At 36.8% G+C, this 19,711-nt stretch overlaps 1 protein-coding gene across 1 annotated transcript; it reads left to right on the top strand.

Annotated features, from left to right (window-relative positions):
* Positions 1-1,007: 1,007 nt before the first annotated feature.
* On the top strand, positions 1,008-6,303 carry LOC139144255 (uncharacterized). Its single transcript, XM_070714923.1, has 3 exons — positions 1,008-1,272; positions 1,562-1,732; positions 4,744-6,303. Exons 1-3 carry the CDS (start codon positions 1,251-1,253, stop codon positions 5,133-5,135), a joined length of 585 nt encoding a protein of 194 aa, XP_070571024.1. The 5' UTR covers positions 1,008-1,250; the 3' UTR covers positions 5,136-6,303.
* Positions 6,304-19,711: the final 13,408 nt, after the last annotated feature.

Below are 19,711 nucleotides of genomic sequence, written 5' to 3'. Positions count from 1 at the left end.
TCACCAATTTGTAGGATGCCTTGTAGGAAAATAAATACCAGTTTCACAGTCTACATTTTAAACGGAAACAGTCGTCGGAAATGCACCTGTGCGAGTTTCTTGTTTACAAACAATGTATTTCGTGCACGATGCACCTCATCATCATATCTGCAACATTTAAATTATACGATGTAGAATATGACAGACATGTTTTAACTTTCATCAATCACCATCGTACCTTGGATACATTGTTCACGTTGGTCGTGTGGGTCCCATACGACCGTTGAGCGCAGTTCCGACGACTGTATCCCTTTAAACCAGTCGTGTATCCTAACTCCTGGAGTTCAGAGTTGACACACTACAGTACATCTCTAACAACAATGTGACTCACGTGTACCAGTATAAAAAGCTTCTCTTGAGTGAAGTTTCAGTTTTAATATAATTGACATGATGCAAAAGGCATGGAACTAAGAAAATATGTACTTGTCGAGATCTGAAATTTATTTCTATTTGGGAAGCATATTGATGGGACTTTGCAGTTTTCGAGAACCATTCCGTAGCAGGGTGATAATGCATGTCGTTGATTAGAATTCTCGAAATCGCTCTTCTGTATATCATATGCGTCATATATTTTGCAGTCAGCCTGTTTGTTAGTTTGTTTATCTGTTTTCTTGTTTGTTGCACCTTTCATTTATTTCTCCTTTCTTTTGTCTATTTTGTATGTCCGTTTGTTTGTTTATTTGTTTTTCTGTATTAATGTTAACATACATGTATGCGGCCTGTTCTTCCTGTGTTATTATCGCCGCCATAATTTTGTGAAATCGTATCTACCAGTACTCCTGTTTACTGTAATATTGCTACGAAAACAGCAGGCTAAAATTGTCCTGCAGCCCTGCATTGTATGTTCTGTTTCTTTAATCTATTCGGCAAGGGACGCATTGACATCACTTTCAAATCACGTTACAAAGCAGCCTACCAGCCTAACAATTGACCCCCAATACAGAGGTCACGTACTGTAGACAGTTTTCAAAGAGCTAGATTCTCTCTTAAAAACCGTGCCCTGTTTACAATAGTGTTCGGTGACCACCCATCAATTTGCCACCGCTCACAATAGCTTTAAATACCAAACGTCAACACACCTAGCAGGCGCTGTGTTGTCATATACATGATTTCACATCGATAGCAACGTGAATTGCGTGCTGTATTCAGAAAGATATAACAATATACGCTCTGGCGATTTTCACACGATAGAGTTAAAGCGACAAGTAAATATGTCGTGGATACGAAAAACTGGTAAGTGAATATGGAAAATCCCCCTTTGTAGTTGTACATGGAACTATGGCAAATTGCGGCCCTGGGAAGTGTATGTACTATGGATTAACAGTTTATACTCTCTATACCGTAGCTAAATGAATGTCCATGTTATCAAAACAGCGCTATATGTTAGAGAGCCTATTCAACAATTAATTTTGACGTCAGGATATGTATTCGCCCGTATGACAAGCGTGGCAACTGCATACTTAGAACTGACGGCAAACCAATTTGTGACGATGTTTTTGCATAAAATGTTTTTATCTTTTAGTCCAGCGACCAAAACCAGGACTGTCGAAGAGCGAGGCGTACGGCCATTTTAATTTTGATTTTCGGGGAATGAGAAAAGACACACTGTCCTTGTTTCATCCCGTGAGAGCTAAACGTGTGAAAGATTTGGAAGAACAAAGCCAACTAGACGCAAATACCATCATATATCAAGGTATGCTTTGTCCCATCAAAACGTAAATAAATAGGTTTTATGTGCGCCATCTTGCTCATCAACATAATATAGTATCTCGTCTGTGTACTACCACATTGTGTGAATAGCTGTTCTTGCTACATGATAGCTCATCAGATATGCAATAGCAAGCAACATTCCAACTGTATAAGCTTCGCTCCTTCGTCCAGTTAGAAACGCTATGTTAGCCTATATCAGATCTTTTAATAATGAAAGGATGACCGACACAAATTAACATTTCAAGATTGTCTCCAAGTTTAATGAATATTCCATCATTTTTGGTCGGGTCAAGATATGTGCTGAAGTAACGTTCAGTTCACACTGATGCACATTCATCAATAACTTGTATCGTGCTTCTGTTGAAGCAAAGACATTTCTAAACAAATACATGAATGTTCGATACCGTATGTCTTTCGTTACTGTACTTCTGTCAAATCGCAAGATGTAAGAGAATGCGAGCTGTGGAATCTTTCGTATATATTTCAGGTATTTTAGCAAAAGTAATTAATTTCTGATATTTATAATTGCACTACAAAACTTGTACGGAGATACTTCCCATAGCTTAGTGTCTGTATCAGTGTTCACCTTAGGAAACATTTATGAAAATCTAGATTGCTTGATTTTCTTTGCAAAACACGCTTTTTGCAAAGTGCAAAAATCAGTTTTAATAATCGGTATATGATAAAAAGGCACACTGGCGACTGTAAGAAATTACCGAAGTATAACTTCTCAGAACACATTAACATGTCAAACAATACAAATTTACAAAGTTTCTGATAAAAACTGTGTCATCTAGAATTTCTTGACATATGCCGTGCAGATTTGTCAATTTAAATCGATGGATCTGACAGTGATTGAAAAGCTATGTCGCGTCAGCGCTTTCCTTCACAAAAATAATGGAGAAAATCTAATTATCTGATAAATCAAGTTTCATTAAATACACTGAGGTGCAAGCTCTGACGAGTCAGAAATGTGTCTACCCTTTTGGTAACGCGTAATTATTTTGCTGAATCCAAATCCACTTTGATGGATAAAAGTCGACTTGATTTAAGGGACTGGTCAGTTTCTTCAGCCTGGGGGGGGGGGGCGGTGGATTATTTTTTGCCGACGTCAAAAACTGGTTGACCCCCCCTATTCCAAATTTTGAAAACAGGGTGACCCCCCCATTCCAAATTTCGAAAACAGGGTGACCCCCCCCCCCGGCGCGCGACATAGGTAAAACAAAAGGTGGACATAAATTATATATATATATATATATATATATATATATATATATATATATATTATATATTATGTATATATTATATTTTACATTTTACATATATTTAAATAATTTAAATTTTAAATAGTCATTCTATGTTTTAATGAAATTGTTGACATGTCAGTTGTAAGATAGGATTTCAAAATGTAAATCTTAAAGTTTGAATGTAGTACATTTTGAATGAGCTGTATTTTGAATGAGCTGTGAATGTATTTCACACTTTCTATGCTTAACCAGATGTCCTGAACTGTTGCACAGAAATGGATGTCAATCATTAATATCAAAGAGGAATTAGCAGTTAATCAAAAACTTTTATGGGTGTTAAGACTTGCCAACGATCCAATTAAATCTCCTGAGGAGCCATAGAGAGCTTTTTAGCCAAATCTGATGTGTACAGTGTCTGAGAGGACCTTTTCTTGTAACATTGAAACCATAAAAGCACAGGTAATAATGACAAAAACTGCCTTTTTTAACTGTTATTTTGTTCATAAAAAAGCATCTTTCTACAGAAAGCCAGTGACACAAAGGAAAATAATTGCATCAATGAGAAGGAAAGATATCTTGTCATTTTTCTATTTCTAAAATAAGTCACTGTATCAAATATATTGTGAAATATTTGTGCATGTTGCTTTCTCATACTGAATTCTCATAGAGAGAACAGAAAAGTATCAGGAATTTGTCATCCTTTTCATATGAAATGCAGATTTCATAATGGTACACTTTCACTTAGCAAACATCAAGATATCTCTGAAATATTAAAGTATGGCGCCCGAAGGGCGCGCCGAAAAATATGAAACATCCTGATATCTCCAATATATATGCCTTGTATATTAAAGTCATGCACCTGAAGGGCATGCTGAAAAATGTCTGATATATAAAAGTAATGAGCTTGAAGAGCACGCTGAAAAATATTGAACATACAGATATCTCTGATGTATGTATGCTTGATATGTTAAAGTTGGGCGTGCTGAAAAATATGACTGATTATTAAAGTTATGCGCCCAAAGGGCGCGCCGAAAAATTCAACTGAATGATGAAATTTGTGGCTGACACTAGCATTTTAGGCAATGATGAGCCTGTGTCAAAATTCAAAAACACACTGACCCCCCCTATTGGGCATTTCAAAAACATGGTGACCCCCCTATCACCAAAGTCAAAAACAGGGTGACCCCCCCCCCCCATGAATCCACCGGGCCCCCCCCCCCAGGCTGAAGAAACTGACCAGTCCCTTTAAATTAAACTACATTTAGGCTGACAAAAACTTTTCCTTTCAAAATGCTATAATTTAGACTGTCAAATTTATTGAAGAATTCTTGAAATTAGATTTTTATCTTAGGACATGTACAAAGGCACGCGTGGAGGTAATACCTGGTACTTGGTCTCAAATGTTCTGCTCCTGTCAATAGCTCAAGGAACATTTTGCGATGAATACAACAAATGTCGGAAATAAACTTATGTTCAGACGACACGATGCTTATAGAGAGATCTCGGAAAACAGTTGCCTAGCCTGTACACGGACTTACAAGTATGTTTTAATGGTTTACCGCACTCGTATGTATTTGTATTTGTATATATGCAAATGTTGGTAATTTACACTGAAGTTAAACCGACATGTAGTATCAAAGTCATTTCAACAACAGTCGTGTGATTTATGGATAGTGTTTGTCTGGTGTATCAGTTATACTTGGTACCAATGAGGAAAACAGCTAAACTTCCAATTATGGTCTTTCAGGTAATTGTGATGATGTACATGCGCACAGCGCCGTCTTCCATGCTCTTTGGATGTATCGCATAACGCGAGAATTTGGTCCCGTTTTGGCCAAGGACTTCGGTGATTCCTACGAGCTGACACACAGAACTGAAGATGAGTTTGCAGAACGTCTCTTGGATCTGTACAACAACTGGATGGGCAGAGTACTGGCGTCAGATCATGAGAATGTACCGAGAAATGACATGGAGGTTATTCAAGAAGCTCTGAATAGCGGTATCCTGCAGACAACTCTGGATCCTGCATACAGCAAGGAACGTCTACTTACCGAAGAAGAAATACTTAGAAGCAAAATATTTTCGTTCAATTTCGTTGAAAAGCCGAAAACTTACAACGCTTCTCTTATCCTAAAATAGACTTACATGTCAGTTTAAATATCTCTTGTGAACTTTAAGTGATATACAACGCAGTTTCAGAAGTATATATCTCATCAACGTATTGCATAGTGTAAAAGGCTAAAATTAAATGCAGTTTTATCAGAAACAAATTGCAACTCTGCTACAATATGTAAACCTTGCACCTAAGCAACTTTCTGTATTATACTGATAAGTCAAAGAGGGAACTTTACAACTTAGTGGAACCTATTAAGAAAGATGTTCACTAGACTTGCACATCACAGGATTTCAAAGGCTTAAAAATCTCAGGCAACTACGACAATATATTATCTAACCACTTATGCCAATTTAGGGGATACGTAATTAACACGAATGAAGTGACTATCGTATAATGTTCAATTCTTAGTGTGAAAGTCAATGTTTCAGTAGCTGATTGTTTAAGAAATGTACGCTAGCATACACGTATAAAACGTCATATGTAAATATTCATATAAGAGCTTTAAGATTTGCACAAAGTCCAGCCGATCTTTGCATCACCTTATGGAGAACTGAGTTTCATGTGTTCCTCCGTTTATCACGTCGATTTAGAGAGAAGTAGATCTAAGGTAACTATTTTAGTTGCTAAGAGAGGGCGCTGTCTTGAAGTCTCATCACGACCGCCATTTCTTCAAAAATATCACATTTATCCGCTTCGATATTGAGGCCACATCCACTGGCTGTAAAATAATATATTTGACTATTAAACCTAACTCGGCTATGTACATGATGTACTTTGAGGGAAATAAATATGTAAATAAGTGAGTAGATATTTTTACAGGATCAGTTGCTGTAACTTTGATGTTTTTTCACTATTTTTGTTCTGACTTGTTCTACTCCCCAAAAGCTTGAGATAATCAGTATTTATCTTGTAGACTCGGCCTGTACACGTGTAGACTGCATTGTTATTGTTGACAACTAGAATTCAAATGTAAAAAATAACAGTGAATTTACACGTATAGACGTTGTGTTGACAAGCTAAATAGTTGGTGTTTCGACATACTTTGGGAGTGAAAGACGAACTTTCAATTGACATACATAACAAAAGCAGTCAAAAATTCATCAAAAGTTACAACTACTGGCCATTTCAGACAATTCTATAGGTTCCAATTAGTGATGATGTGATCTGTGTAAATAAATTCTTATACATCAAGTATAATGTTTGTGTCTTATTGCTTCTGCAACAGCAACAACGTACTGAATACTGTATCTATTACATAATCAGTAAACACCTTTAAGTGAATAATTTCAAGTCGCCAGTATATTTTCTTATTATTACAACATCATTTAAGATGTTTTCGGAGATTATGGTTGACATGTCTACACATTTAATGCAAATTATCAGATGAGATTTATAAACTCTCTGAAAATACTATAGATTACTTGCCCCAAAGTCCAACATGAACACAATAATATGTCCCAATGTAAATCCTACTTCTCTGTGACCAAATTTGTAAAACCTCTGCAAAGTAGCGGTACAATGCTCAGGTAAACCTTGATTAAAGTGAAATTACGTCATAATTGCTTGGGATGGTATCAGACACAGTAATTTATTCATTCCTGCCACGAACCCACCTGCTTGAGATGAAAGGTTGCGTCAGATATTTCTTACGTGGTAAAAGGACGTGTTGACGCATATTTCAGTAACAGTTCTATTTCTAAGTGTGCGTGAACTGCACTTAAAATACCTGCAGGAGTGGGCTTTTCAGACCTGAATTGCATATGTGTAATTCCTACTATAAACCATGATTTGTGACCCAAACTCTCACAAATTACTATCAGGCCATGCCAGTCACTGATCTGCATGACATGCCACCCTGTCACCCTTTGTCATTTTGAAATATTCAAGATTGCCACCGAAACATGAAAAAATGGTCATATGTCAGCACTATGAGATGCGGTGAGGGCGGTTTTAGTGTCCTTTGCAAAGTAATTGGAATGGAGGAATTCATGTTTTACATCGGCTGACATTTATAATTAATTTGCATGATTATCAACATGGCCGCCAAAATTACTGTTTCAGTGCATAAGGGGGCATTCGTTTTTTACGGGGGGGGGGGGGAATCGGTGGAATCAGGGGGAGTTGACTTTACGAAACCGTTTTTAGCGGGGGGGGGGGTCAAATATTACAATTAATCACTGGGGCTCAAATTTTACGAAGGTTTGTATGGAGTTATGGCAACAAATTTGATTTTGGAATTTCACCGAAATGTTGATTCTCTATACATTGTAGTCTATGAAGAAACTATGAATTCTTTTTTGCAATACAAAACTAGCTAAATCTGTGGTTTTATACATGTTTACAATTAATGTAGATACGTAACACTGTTATGTTGGTTCGGATCCACGGCATTTCGAGCTCGAGAACTGCTACTTACTTCTAACGTCAAAAGGGTCGACGATGTTCTACAAGTCTTGTTAGAAGTTGTTAATTAAGAAAATTATCACTATGATGCAGGAATTGCAATTTGGCTTGCAAGAATTGGTACTTTTTGTCATCCAAAATCCTGGAGGGCAGTCGATACTCGCCTTATTCGACGTTACCTTGAATCCAGAGTCTTTCAGCAAACTTCTTGCTCTCTGCACAATGACGGAACGAACTTTGTACCATGAACACGAAATATTAATTTTCTTTGCGCCAATTTGGAAGATTTAATATGACATTGCTCTAAAAACAGAAATGCAGTATTAGGAGCGGCACATCTTTGCTGTCACATATTTCTCGTCCTATTCAAAGACTAGGACGAATGCTGATTGGTATCTTTGGGTGTGTAGGCATGTTGATGACAGATAGTGGAATAATACAAGTAATGAAGTCTGCCTTTCGAGGAGTAAGCTGTATGCTCAGTTGAAAAAGCAGATCATGTTAGCATACGGCGTTGGTCATCGGTAAAGCAATTTAACAACTTAAAATGCTTTGAAAAAGTCTCAAAATCACGAAGCTTGGTACTCCTGATGCCCATATAGATGAAACTATAGCAGAAACTAAGATTTGTTGCAGCGTGCTGTGGTAGCAAAACTAAAGGCACTTTTATATCGGAGAGGTTTCTTTTCGCGAGCTAGTGAATATTATTCTGGCTCGTTTTGATTTGCATGTTTCTTTATTTTGCGTGACCAGATGTGTTAATGATTATTAATTTTATAAACTCACACATTGCCATGTCGCGTTTGTTGCTGTGAGTACTGTGCCTATAACTCCATATTCATTTCCACTTGTGTGTTTGGATCTGACTCCTGCGTAACTCTTTTGTGAACTGTTCGTTAAAGTGGAAATGTCTTAGAGAGAGAGAGAGTTTTCAAAACCGCAGACATTCTACATTCTTGAAAAAAAGAGATGAGAGCCCCTGCGGCAGATATTCTACGTTCTGATGTCAGAATTGGAAACGTCTTAGACAAGAGTTTCCGTGCTGCTGAATTCCATGCGAGTTCTTGGTGTAAACTGTACGTCACGGTACCACGTGACTGTTCTGCAGTAATTAGAGCGCGCTCTTATCGGACTGTGAACTTTTATGTTGAAAGCCACACAGTATTTCTATTTTGTCATTGGAATTGTGGTATACATTTTGAATATTCGTAGTTCATTTTCCAGTTCATGTAACGAAAGATACTTAAATTTTCTGACCCCGAAAACCTGTCCAAATACACCAAAATTAGTCGCATAGCTGGTACTTGAAGTTGATTGAGATTGGAATTGATATCCACTGAAACAGCCATTTAGGCGACTGTATTTGATTTCCATGCAAATTAAGAATTGCACATGTCAGTCAGTGAAAGAAATCATTCGACCCCATTTACCTGGCAAAGGACACCAAAACCAGTCTTACAGCATCTCATGGAGATAAGATCTGACCCCTTTTCATGTCTTGGCGGCTGTTTTGAATATTTCAAAATGCCAAAGGGTGCCAGAATGGCATCATGTAGGTCCTCATTCAGTAGGCTTTGAAGATACAAAAAAACCCAAAGAACCATTGCGGGGCCAAAATTTTTAGGTTGAACCAAACGTTTAGCTTTCGACGTTGGACTATATCGACAGAGTTAGGAAAAAGATTACACACAGAAAGGTCGATTATTTCCTGCAACGCAGACTGCACCTGGCCTTATAGCTATTTATTAAATTTGCATGAATCGAAGTTCATCCAGAAAGGCAAATTTTAGGAGAGAAAATATCAATTCGGAATGAATATATTGAATTTCGTAGAATTTTATAGTTTTACTAGTCATTAAATAAGCAAAATATCCCTGTCGAGTGGAATGTGCAAGGTGATGACCAAATGGTTTCGCGTGCTCGTGGCGTGTACATTGAGCACCATGGTTCAAACGTAGTCTTCATTAACAGGACACTGAAATACTTGAACACAATTATCATAAAACCAACACACATTAATTCAATAATCCCCAGCGATGAGTAATGCAATCGTCAGATTAAAAATGTAAAGTGACCGTATGAAGCCACTGCATCATTGTAATGCTTCAGCCACATTTTTCTCCTTGTCTGTGCTTCAGCACAGCAAATCAATGTCTACATACCATATATGAAAAAAAAATTCACTAGCTAAGATTTTACCAATCCTCTTTTGTTATCAGTGATATCGTTTAATTGATATCCTTATGACTCATAAAGAAAACCTCATGAAGGAAAGAATTGTTTGTGATATGAAATACACATACCAAACATTATGGCTGAAAGAACGCTGTTCCTTTATATACAGTGCATGGTGGCGTTATGAAAATTCATCTCAGACTTAATCGTGTTGTTTTGATTGGTTCAGCATTTGGCATTTAAATAGTCATGGAAAGCTAAAAGTGTACATATTGAACACCATTACATACTTTTTCAATTCTTTTTCTTAATATTTCCGTACACACATCTGACATAATAACCTACATGCATGGGGCATCGGAATGCTGACAACATCTGCTTGATGAAAATTCATAATTTGGTTACCTCTTCCTGCGCCATATCTATTTCATAACATTTTAAACACTCGCAAAGGACGGGATAATATCCAATAAAATTTGAGATATGTTGGACCGGAGCAAATTTATTGCAAACACATTAAAACATTTCAAGTTATCATAGAATAATTATCGAAGCAGTTTTGAATATGCTATAGGAGACAGAAATCTGTGAATTACAAAATTTCATCAAATTTCCTTCGCTGCTTACTCAGTCTTAGATTTAATACACATCACCATCTTACATGCGTAATGCATCTTACTTATATATAATGTGACAAGTATAATAACTTTGAAGATGTGTGGTACAAGTTTTCACAATGAACCATTTATTCTATTGTGAATTACGTTAAATCCCGATTCTTCTTTTCCTAAAAGACCAAATTTCTCGTAAATGAGAGGACACATATCAGCTGCTATGGTTAGTGCTATTCTACAGCTATCTACGTGTTCAGAAAGAAAATACTAACCCCTCTCAACCTCTGTATAAATTTTGGGAACTATTACTAGCCTACAAACTTTGCGGTATTGTGGCACATGTACTTATACTAGTCAACCCTACGAAATGATACCTTGGAGGGTCTGTGATGGAATTGGGTGAAAGTTTGATACCAGTTGATACAGGTCGACTAGGGAATAGCAATTGTTTGTGGTAGATATTTGAATCGCAGCGTAAATCACTGTATTATCCTAATTTTTTTCAAATATATTACATTTTTAAGTGACAGATGCACTGCAAGATAAATAAAAGAAAACAAAGATGAATTTTGTCTCCGAGGTATCTCGAGAAAAAGTGACAAGTCTACGTCGCAATGCTGTCATATTTTACTCTTTCAGTGATGAAAGTAGGGGAGACTTATCAAGCAAAATATAAGCTACCTTAGGGTATTGAGGAAACCAGCCAGTCATATGATTCGATGATGAACATCTATCATCGTTTTAAAATTCTCCGGACATGTCAGCAAGTATGGATATCTTTGTGAATTTTATGATAGCAATGTTCAGGAAGCGATGCCGTTTGTTGGCGCCGAAAGGTATGGCTATAAAATGTGGTAGCTCTAGTTTGAGTTTGTCATTGCAATTCAGTACTAGGGTAGGGTCTTTCCAGCACATTGTCAAAGATGAACGAAAGAAGACACGTGCTCTCTTCATCGAAAAAAATGGGCTTTCTTGCAGCAGATTTTATTTGTGGTTGGACGATCCCAGTTCGCGTGACCCAAAGTATCATTGATTCGGACACGGTAGTAATTTCTAAAAACAACGTCAGAATAAGTGTGAAATCTTGAGAGTTGATAACCTGGTACGATGTGGTCGAAATAGAGAAATAATGTGAATAGAATCATACCAACACGAGAGAAATGATGGAGATATGACACTATCTAAGCTTTGACACTCTAAAATTGTGTTTTGAGAGCGTCACATGAAAGGAAAAAAAGAAAAAGAAGAATATCTGGAGTATTTGATCACACATTCGACTGATGCCCGTTACTTAAGATCGTTGTCTAAAATCAGCAAAAGCATGGACTTCATCATATCCGGGAAAAAACGAACATAATTTTGGTAAATAGAATCTAGAGCAAGCTACTTCAAGTTGAACTCGCCTTATCAGGTTTACGTTTCGTTATGTCTGTGAAATGTATGGTTGTTATTGTCGATAATGAGGGCGTTCTAATAAAAACCACTGGCTGAATGTGTGCTACCGGTGACATCAGTCGTCCATGTACACGTAGCAGATGGATTCTCACAAGATTTGCAATGTTAGAGAGTCAATTTTATGGCACTAGAGGTTAAGAAGGGATTAACATCATTTGCTTTGTCCAATAGCAAAAATGAAAACTAAATGACATGAAATCAATCTAGTTTATTGTGCATGTGACTTCAGAAAAGTATGTTTACCTAAGGGTAGACTAGGGTAAATGGGAGCAATTAAGTCATGTCAACAGATTCTGGAGCGTGTTGGCTCCAGGATCCGTATTTAAAATACAAGAGTCAGACCCTCGGAGTTCAAAACAAATGAAAGTATTTAGTTTAGAGAACAAATAATTCACATGAAAACTATTTGCAGAAATAGTGACGTAATCAGTATCTACGAACTGCATACCAATCTGATTATTTCTGTTCGACCGTACGAAGTAGAAAGTGATTTCTCTGCAAAAGAATGAACTGGTCAGTGACGTAAGACACACCTGTCCCAGATAACAATGCTTCATACCAAAGGTGGAACACTTCTTACATCACATTACATTTATGCAATACAACTTGAAAACTTTACTGATACTTTGGTGTAGGAATTTAAACTTACACTCTCTTCTTCTATTCAATTATGACCTGCAACCTTTTTGTACAGAGAAACTCCTCAGATGCACCAGGACTTGAAAATCAAAATAGTTTCTATTCGCTGTATTAACTCAAACGCTGAAACGAATCGGATCAAAACTTAATTTTAAAGCCATCGAAATGAATGCATACAAGTTGTAGACTTGCGATGCATTGCGGCAATATCTGCCATCGATGTGCATTCGGCCAGAATCACCTATCATCGCGCCAGATCATACCTCCGTTATATGTGTTCCGCAATTCACCAAATTCTATCCTACGTGCCTATAACTGACTTTACTTTTCACTACACTATCAATATTCATCGTACAACTCTTCGAAATCTCCTTTTCATATTTTCTAATTAATCCGCATTGATACACGATGTTTGCGGTACAATGACATTTCTGGTGCATCATAACTTTTGGTGTTTTGATAACGATGACAGGAATTTTGCTCGTATCAGGTTTTATTTCACAGTTTGAGTGACTGACTGCTTGCTGAAATCACAGCTATGTCACTGAAAGCCGGCATTAACGACATGCGTCACTATTACGTCACTGGCTAGGCAACTGGTAGAGAAAATAAGTGAACGTGTTCTACTTGTTACTTTTACACACACAGAAGTGATAAATGGCGAATGAAGATCGCGTGATTCTGTCGGTAAATATTTATCAGTTTAGTGACCTGAAACATCGCCAAATAGTTTAGATGTAGAATCCTGTAAAGCTTTATTTATCGATTTGTACAATCATTGATTTATCGCAATGCAAGTAACATTTCCAGTTATTGAGGTTGGATGCGGACGTTGCTAGGATTAAATCCTTGAAATTTCTACCAACATAAATAACATGAGTCATACAGCGTATGACATTCTCAGAATTCACAGTCTCCTTCAATATCCAGGAAATGTAATTTCCCAAACATCAAAATGTGCAGTTATTATGGCTGGAACTAACCCCCCCCCCCCCCTCTCTCTCTCTCTCTCTCTCTCTCTCTCTCTCTCTCTCTCTCTCTCTCTCTCTCTCTCTCTCTCTCTCTCTCTGACCAACGCGCACTCATACGTTGGCAGAAATTATGATGGTAAATTCTGTCAGCTGTAATCTATTGCCTTGCTTTCGCAAATTGCATCATTTTTATGCTTCCGGAAATGTCATTACTAATCAACAGAATAAAAGGCAGGAGAAAAATTGAATTAGAACTAAAATGAAATTCTAACATAACAGGTTTTCCTCAGTTGATCCTCAGATGATAACATTTCGACTTACAAAAAATAAATAATTTAATCACGGCATAAGGTAAACACCGTTGTTGTGAATAATAAAACCAGGAAATCAAATAAGAACGGTACGTCGTACACCTGTCATTTCCCTTCATGAATATGCTATACATTCATTTTGTCGCGTGATTTTGCTCCAAGTTGGTCCACAAGTAAATGCTATCATTTTTTAATCTCCACCACAATAGATGAGTTGCTAAAAGTAACGCAGGTGAAGCGAAAATAAGGAAACCGCTGACACGTCTACATTCAATTTGAACACAGCGGACTCCGAGTGAATCAACAAGTTAATACAATACCCACTGGAATATCCAATACAAATCTAAGAATGTTCGCGTCACTATTGTTGGCACAATGTTGTTGTCGCTGTGATCACTTGTAGAAGAGCAAGATAGTTTTACTTGTCATACATCGCCAGCTTTGGCTTGAACCATCATGACTCTCACGCACTCTTAGTCATGTTTCTGTACAGCCACTCTCTCCCTATACTTAGACACCGGATACACTCTACACTGGCTGCCAGCCAACACAAACTAACTTTCCAGACACGCAAATAACACTCTTTTCACAGCATATTGATTTGAAAGTGGTAAGGCGAGGTCTGTCAATAACATTACTCATCTATTTTGGACAGTTCAGTGATTGTGTTGTTGAATTCAGTGTACGGAAGTATAAATAAGGACAAAGGAAAGCTACAGTAACCAAGGCCTTGGTCCCCCCAAAATTATAGTGTTAATGTGAGTGTAATGGCAACATCAATAATATTAAGACAAACAAACAAACAACAACGACAACAACACAGTGGTATCCCAAATTCCACCAACAAGTAACAAGATTTGAACTAATTTGGGATAATTGGATTCTAAATATTTTTCAAATATCTCAAAAGTGTTCGGTCCCGTATAGCTGAATGTTGCAATATTACAAATTACTCATAAAAAGAAGTGTGTAACTTAAGAAGAAAATCAGATGAGGTTACATTTGCAGACTAAATTGACATTACTTCACCAACCAATTATCCCAAATTAGTTCCAATCGTGTTAAGAAAAAAATTACTGAGGTCCCTGTGGTCATCCTCGAAATATATTTCTTTTTCATTCATTTATTCATTTTATTCAGTACTTCGGCCACCGGTCTATGGTACAAATATACATTGATTATATATGAAAATACACACGGACACAAGAGGGATATATACAGTATACAAATATTTCATATAAGGATAAAGTATACTTTAGAGCTTGAACTAAACATCAACCTGGTTAATCAACTCAAAGTTACGCCTTTCTCTGCGTCTGAAAGCAAAAAATACAATATAACAGTAGCTGAAATATATTTCTCCGCTGAACAAAATTCATATGGAGAGCAATTTCAAAGAGAGCTTTAAATAATTCATTGGTGTCGTCTTTACATCATCTATCTCTTAGCAGACTGCTTTAAAACAGACACGAGGATTAATGAGATAAAGGCGTCACATTCACGAAGGAGCCTTGAGGCCTGCCATAATTGCGTTCTGGGTAGTGGGCCAACTGTAATTATAAGCTGCCGTGTCTCATGATAGTTAGACATGCTGTTTCTATCAAACAGAGTACGGTTTAATTTATCTTTATGGAACTTGAATTGTCTGCCAGAAAGACGAATATGTTTAATCCGAGGACTGACGAAACGCAAAAGCTAGATAATCCCTTTCTGGTTTGAAGGTGTGAAGTTCGATTTACATGCCTGAGTTGACCGTCAAGTCTGTTCTTTAGTGAACGACACAGACAGAGGAAATTGATTTGGTGTAAACTTGATGGTTTTGACAACAAAACGCGAATGTTTTCTTACTGAGAGAGCTTTCAATGAAGATATGAAATAAATTAATTTACCAATTTACCTGCAGACTCATTACTCTGTTTTCCAACTTACTGCCTACCTATCTTTTCTGTCGATATATCATGTACTAAATTACAAACAATAGATAGAAAGACAGATAGACAGTCAGAGTCAGACAGACAGACAGACAGACAGACAGAAGATAGATAGATAGATAGATAGATAGATAGATAGATAGATAGATAGATAGATAGATAGATAGATAGATAGATCTTAGTGCCACGCATCGTAATGTTTCATCAAATTTCCTACGGTTCCTTTCCTTAAGTTTTAACAATTGCAGTCACGTTCCAATGACTTAATGGACACAACTTACATGGTAATGTCAGAGTGTAGTACATACAACTCACAGCTAACCCTGTCAGCATGAATACCGTCTTCTGTGTAACAAGCATTTTGCTTTGCAATGCTCTGATCGCGTTTTAGAAAGGCGGAGATATGACACCGCAATTACCGAGAAATTGCCAATATCGCAATTGACCTTACAATTTCTCCAATGGCACGTAATTGCATCGATCCAGTAACGCTGGTTTAATTTTGACATTTCTACCGATTTCCCAGAAATTACACAATCAATGCGGGAGGAGAGAGTGAATCATGCTCTCGTTACCCAAGGTGGAAAGATTTTAGACGATGAAAAGAATCTTGAACATGTACTTTTGTCAGGCAGTAATCAATATTACAACGTGATTACATGTTTATCAGCGTTGCTATGGCTACTGTCCAGACCCTTGAGATCTGATGTTGTATTACATTGAGGAAAGAAGATGGATTAATCGGGGAGTAGATACTCCCTTTCAAGCAAAAACTGTCATTGGAAATCTATAATCACGAAAGTCTAGCAGTCTTTTCACTTCTTCGTCTATGTGAATTGCCTGTACTAACAATGCGATGAAAGGTTTTCACGGCCTAGACTACAAGTTTTCATGGTTATATTATTTAAATGTGTAAGTTTAAAATCTTTCTTTTATGTCCATAGTTCATTCCACTGGTCACCACTTGAAGGTAAAGGACATATACGAAATGAAGAGTTCAGTAATTTCATCAACTTCTCACTAATTCAGAAGTAGGCCTAACTAAACTTATACGAAGTAGCATTCGTAATCCATGTGACGCGTTGCCTGGTATTGCTATATATTACACTGTGAGCGCACTGTATTGCCTGGTATTGCTATATATTACACTGTGAGCACACTGTATTGCCTGGTATTGCTATATATTACACTGTGAGCACACTGTATTGCCTGGTATTGCTATATATTACACTGTGAACAAACTGTTATTGCTAACTGGTATTGCTATATATTACACTGTGAACAAACTGTATCGCCTGGTATTGCTATATATTACACTATGTGAGCACACTGTATTGCCTGGTATTGATATATATTACACTGTGAACAAACTGTATTGCCTGGTATTACTATATATTACACTGTGAACATACTGTGTTGCCTGGTATAATTACTATATATTACATTGTGAGCACACTGTATTGCCTGGTATTGCTATATATTACACTGTGAGCACACTGTATTGCCTGGTATTGCTATATATTACACTGTGAGCACACTGTATTGCCTGGTATTGCTATATATTACACTGTGAACAAACTGTATTGCCTGGTATTACTATATATTACACTGTGAGCACACTGTATTGCCTGGTATTGCTATATATTACACTGTGAGCACACTGTATTGCCTGGTATTGCTATATATTACACTGTGAACAAACTGTATTGCCTGGTATTGCTATATATTACACTGTGAGCACACTGTATTGCTTGGTACTGCTATAATTACACTGTTAGCACACTGTATTGCCTGGTATTGCTATATATTACACTGTGAACAAACTGTTATTGCTAACTTAGCGGCGCCTTTTGATATCTTTTGCGTAATTTTTGTTGCTTCTGTTACTTGGACAGCTACCGTTGTTTTACGATTTTGTTTAAAATGTCGACTGCAGGTTCTTATTCTACTCGCAAAAGCATGTTGAAACACCAACTATTTAGCTTGCCGATACAGCTTCTTTAAGTGTAAAATGCGCTGTAATGGTTTACATTTGAACATTAGTCCGCACCAAAATTTACTTGTCAACAATAACAATGCAATCTTAGCAATATGTATACGCAGAGTTGAGAAGCTGATTAATATTTATTTTTATTTGTTTTTATTTATTTATTTATTCGGGTAACCAACAGGAGTAAATTCCCAATTACAGGCTCCGCAAAACATAGAAATACATAAAATACAGACAAACTCAAAAAGAACGCAAAGGACAATTACAAGAACATACAATTCATGAATACAATCATTTCCTTACAATTGTTTTAAAAATGTCAATACTCGAGCGCCATTTTGCAATATCGTTATAAGTGCTTAAAGCACGTGGCAAAAAAGAGTGTTTACGAAAATTGATTCTGGAAAAGGGTAACCGAAATGGTAGGTTTACCCGTAGACTACGTTAAACGTTCAGTGGGATTTGAGTTGAATGAGAACAATTTACAACAGAATGAACATATTTGATACAGGAAGCTAAGATCAGAAACCGTCCTACGATTGTATAGAGGAGGCAAAATGAAAAATTTGCATAATTCTGTGTATCCTGATGAACAGTAACGCATATTCAGTTTAAAACACAAGTACTTAATGAATTTCTTTTGAACACGTTCAACCTTATCAACAAGATTCTTCTACCTCGGGATTCCAGATAACAGGACAGTATTCGAGGGCGCTCCGTACCAGGGCGATATACAGAGTTTTTAAAGATTTAACATCAATGAAATTTCAAATCGCTTAGGGGAATATAACAGAATCTGTATAGACATTAAAAACAACAATTGTGAAAAAATCATCAAAGTTACAGTTCCGTCCCTTTGATACGTTGGAAGTACAATGTGGAACAAAAAAAACCCATCATTTTACACAAAAAAAATTATTATCACCAGAACAAGATAGGATTACCAGCGTGAAGATGAAACCACCACATTAAGGTATTATGCGCCTCCAAAGTGAATGACTTAAACTTTTTCTCAAACTTTTAATGAGACTTTCTACCATACTCTTACCAAATCAAGAACAAAAGTCAAGGGTCACTCTGCAAATTTTGGTACTTAGAGAAATAAATTATCTGACATTTACCGATATTTTCAATTCACCACGCCGCCATCCCTATGTAATCTCTGTAGGAAAAATAAAATTTTCGAAAAACCAAGACGGTAAAAATATTTCTAACTCCAACAGCTCTAAGCTTACAATGAGCCCAAACAAGTGGTAGATCAGAAAGAAAATTGTGAGTTTGGGCATCTCGAGGGTCTATGGTTTGGGAGTCCGAGTATATGTCCCCGAGAGACTTTCTACCTTAATGCGATAAAAATGATTTCAATATTTACTTTAACTTCGCAAAATATAAACATTTACAGCGATTTTCTATTTTTCATATTTGACAGAACGACTCTTCCTTTCTACTACAAACACTCAGTAAGCCTGGACAGAGTCATTACGTCATTAAACAATCTGCATGATAACGAACGGTTTGGCAGATGTCTCAGTAACATTTCAGTATCTATCTAATATGTAAGTTAGGTGAAAGGTAGATGTGGGTTTACATTTTCCGAAGATAACTCATGCATGTATCCATTTTAAGAGCACACGTTGATTACAAACACGTACTTTACTTCACTTTCCCTCCATATATTGCCTTTGCATTTTCATTATTTTTGCTCAAATCATATACCTTATTTCTACATTATTATACACTGACTATCTTGCATCGGTAAAAGCGCAGCTCGCTTTGATAAAAAGTATAATCGACATTCCCTACAAATAGAATCGTTTGTTTCTATACAGTAGCATCGTCTTCTGCTATAACAACTAGACTTTGTCATAATTCGACCTGACTAAGCTTGTAATCATTATTGATAGCACTCCTAAGACGGAGTAATCGCCCTGTAAGTGTATAAGCCTTAAGCACGGACCATTCCCTTGCACCGTCTGTTTTAGAAATGCACCATTCTGATACTGCAAGTGATTTCAACACTAGAGAAAAGTATGATGGATTGGCATCAATGTAAGCATTTTACAAGCAGCATTAATGTCGATAAAAAACCTAACGATTACTGGATGTCATA

This window comes from Ptychodera flava, chromosome 11 (genome assembly GCF_041260155.1).
Source record: "Ptychodera flava strain L36383 chromosome 11, AS_Pfla_20210202, whole genome shotgun sequence".
NCBI lineage: Eukaryota > Metazoa > Hemichordata > Enteropneusta > Ptychoderidae > Ptychodera > Ptychodera flava.
The sequence above is the reverse complement of the archived record's forward strand: the minus strand, read 5'-3'. Positions and strand labels throughout refer to the sequence as shown.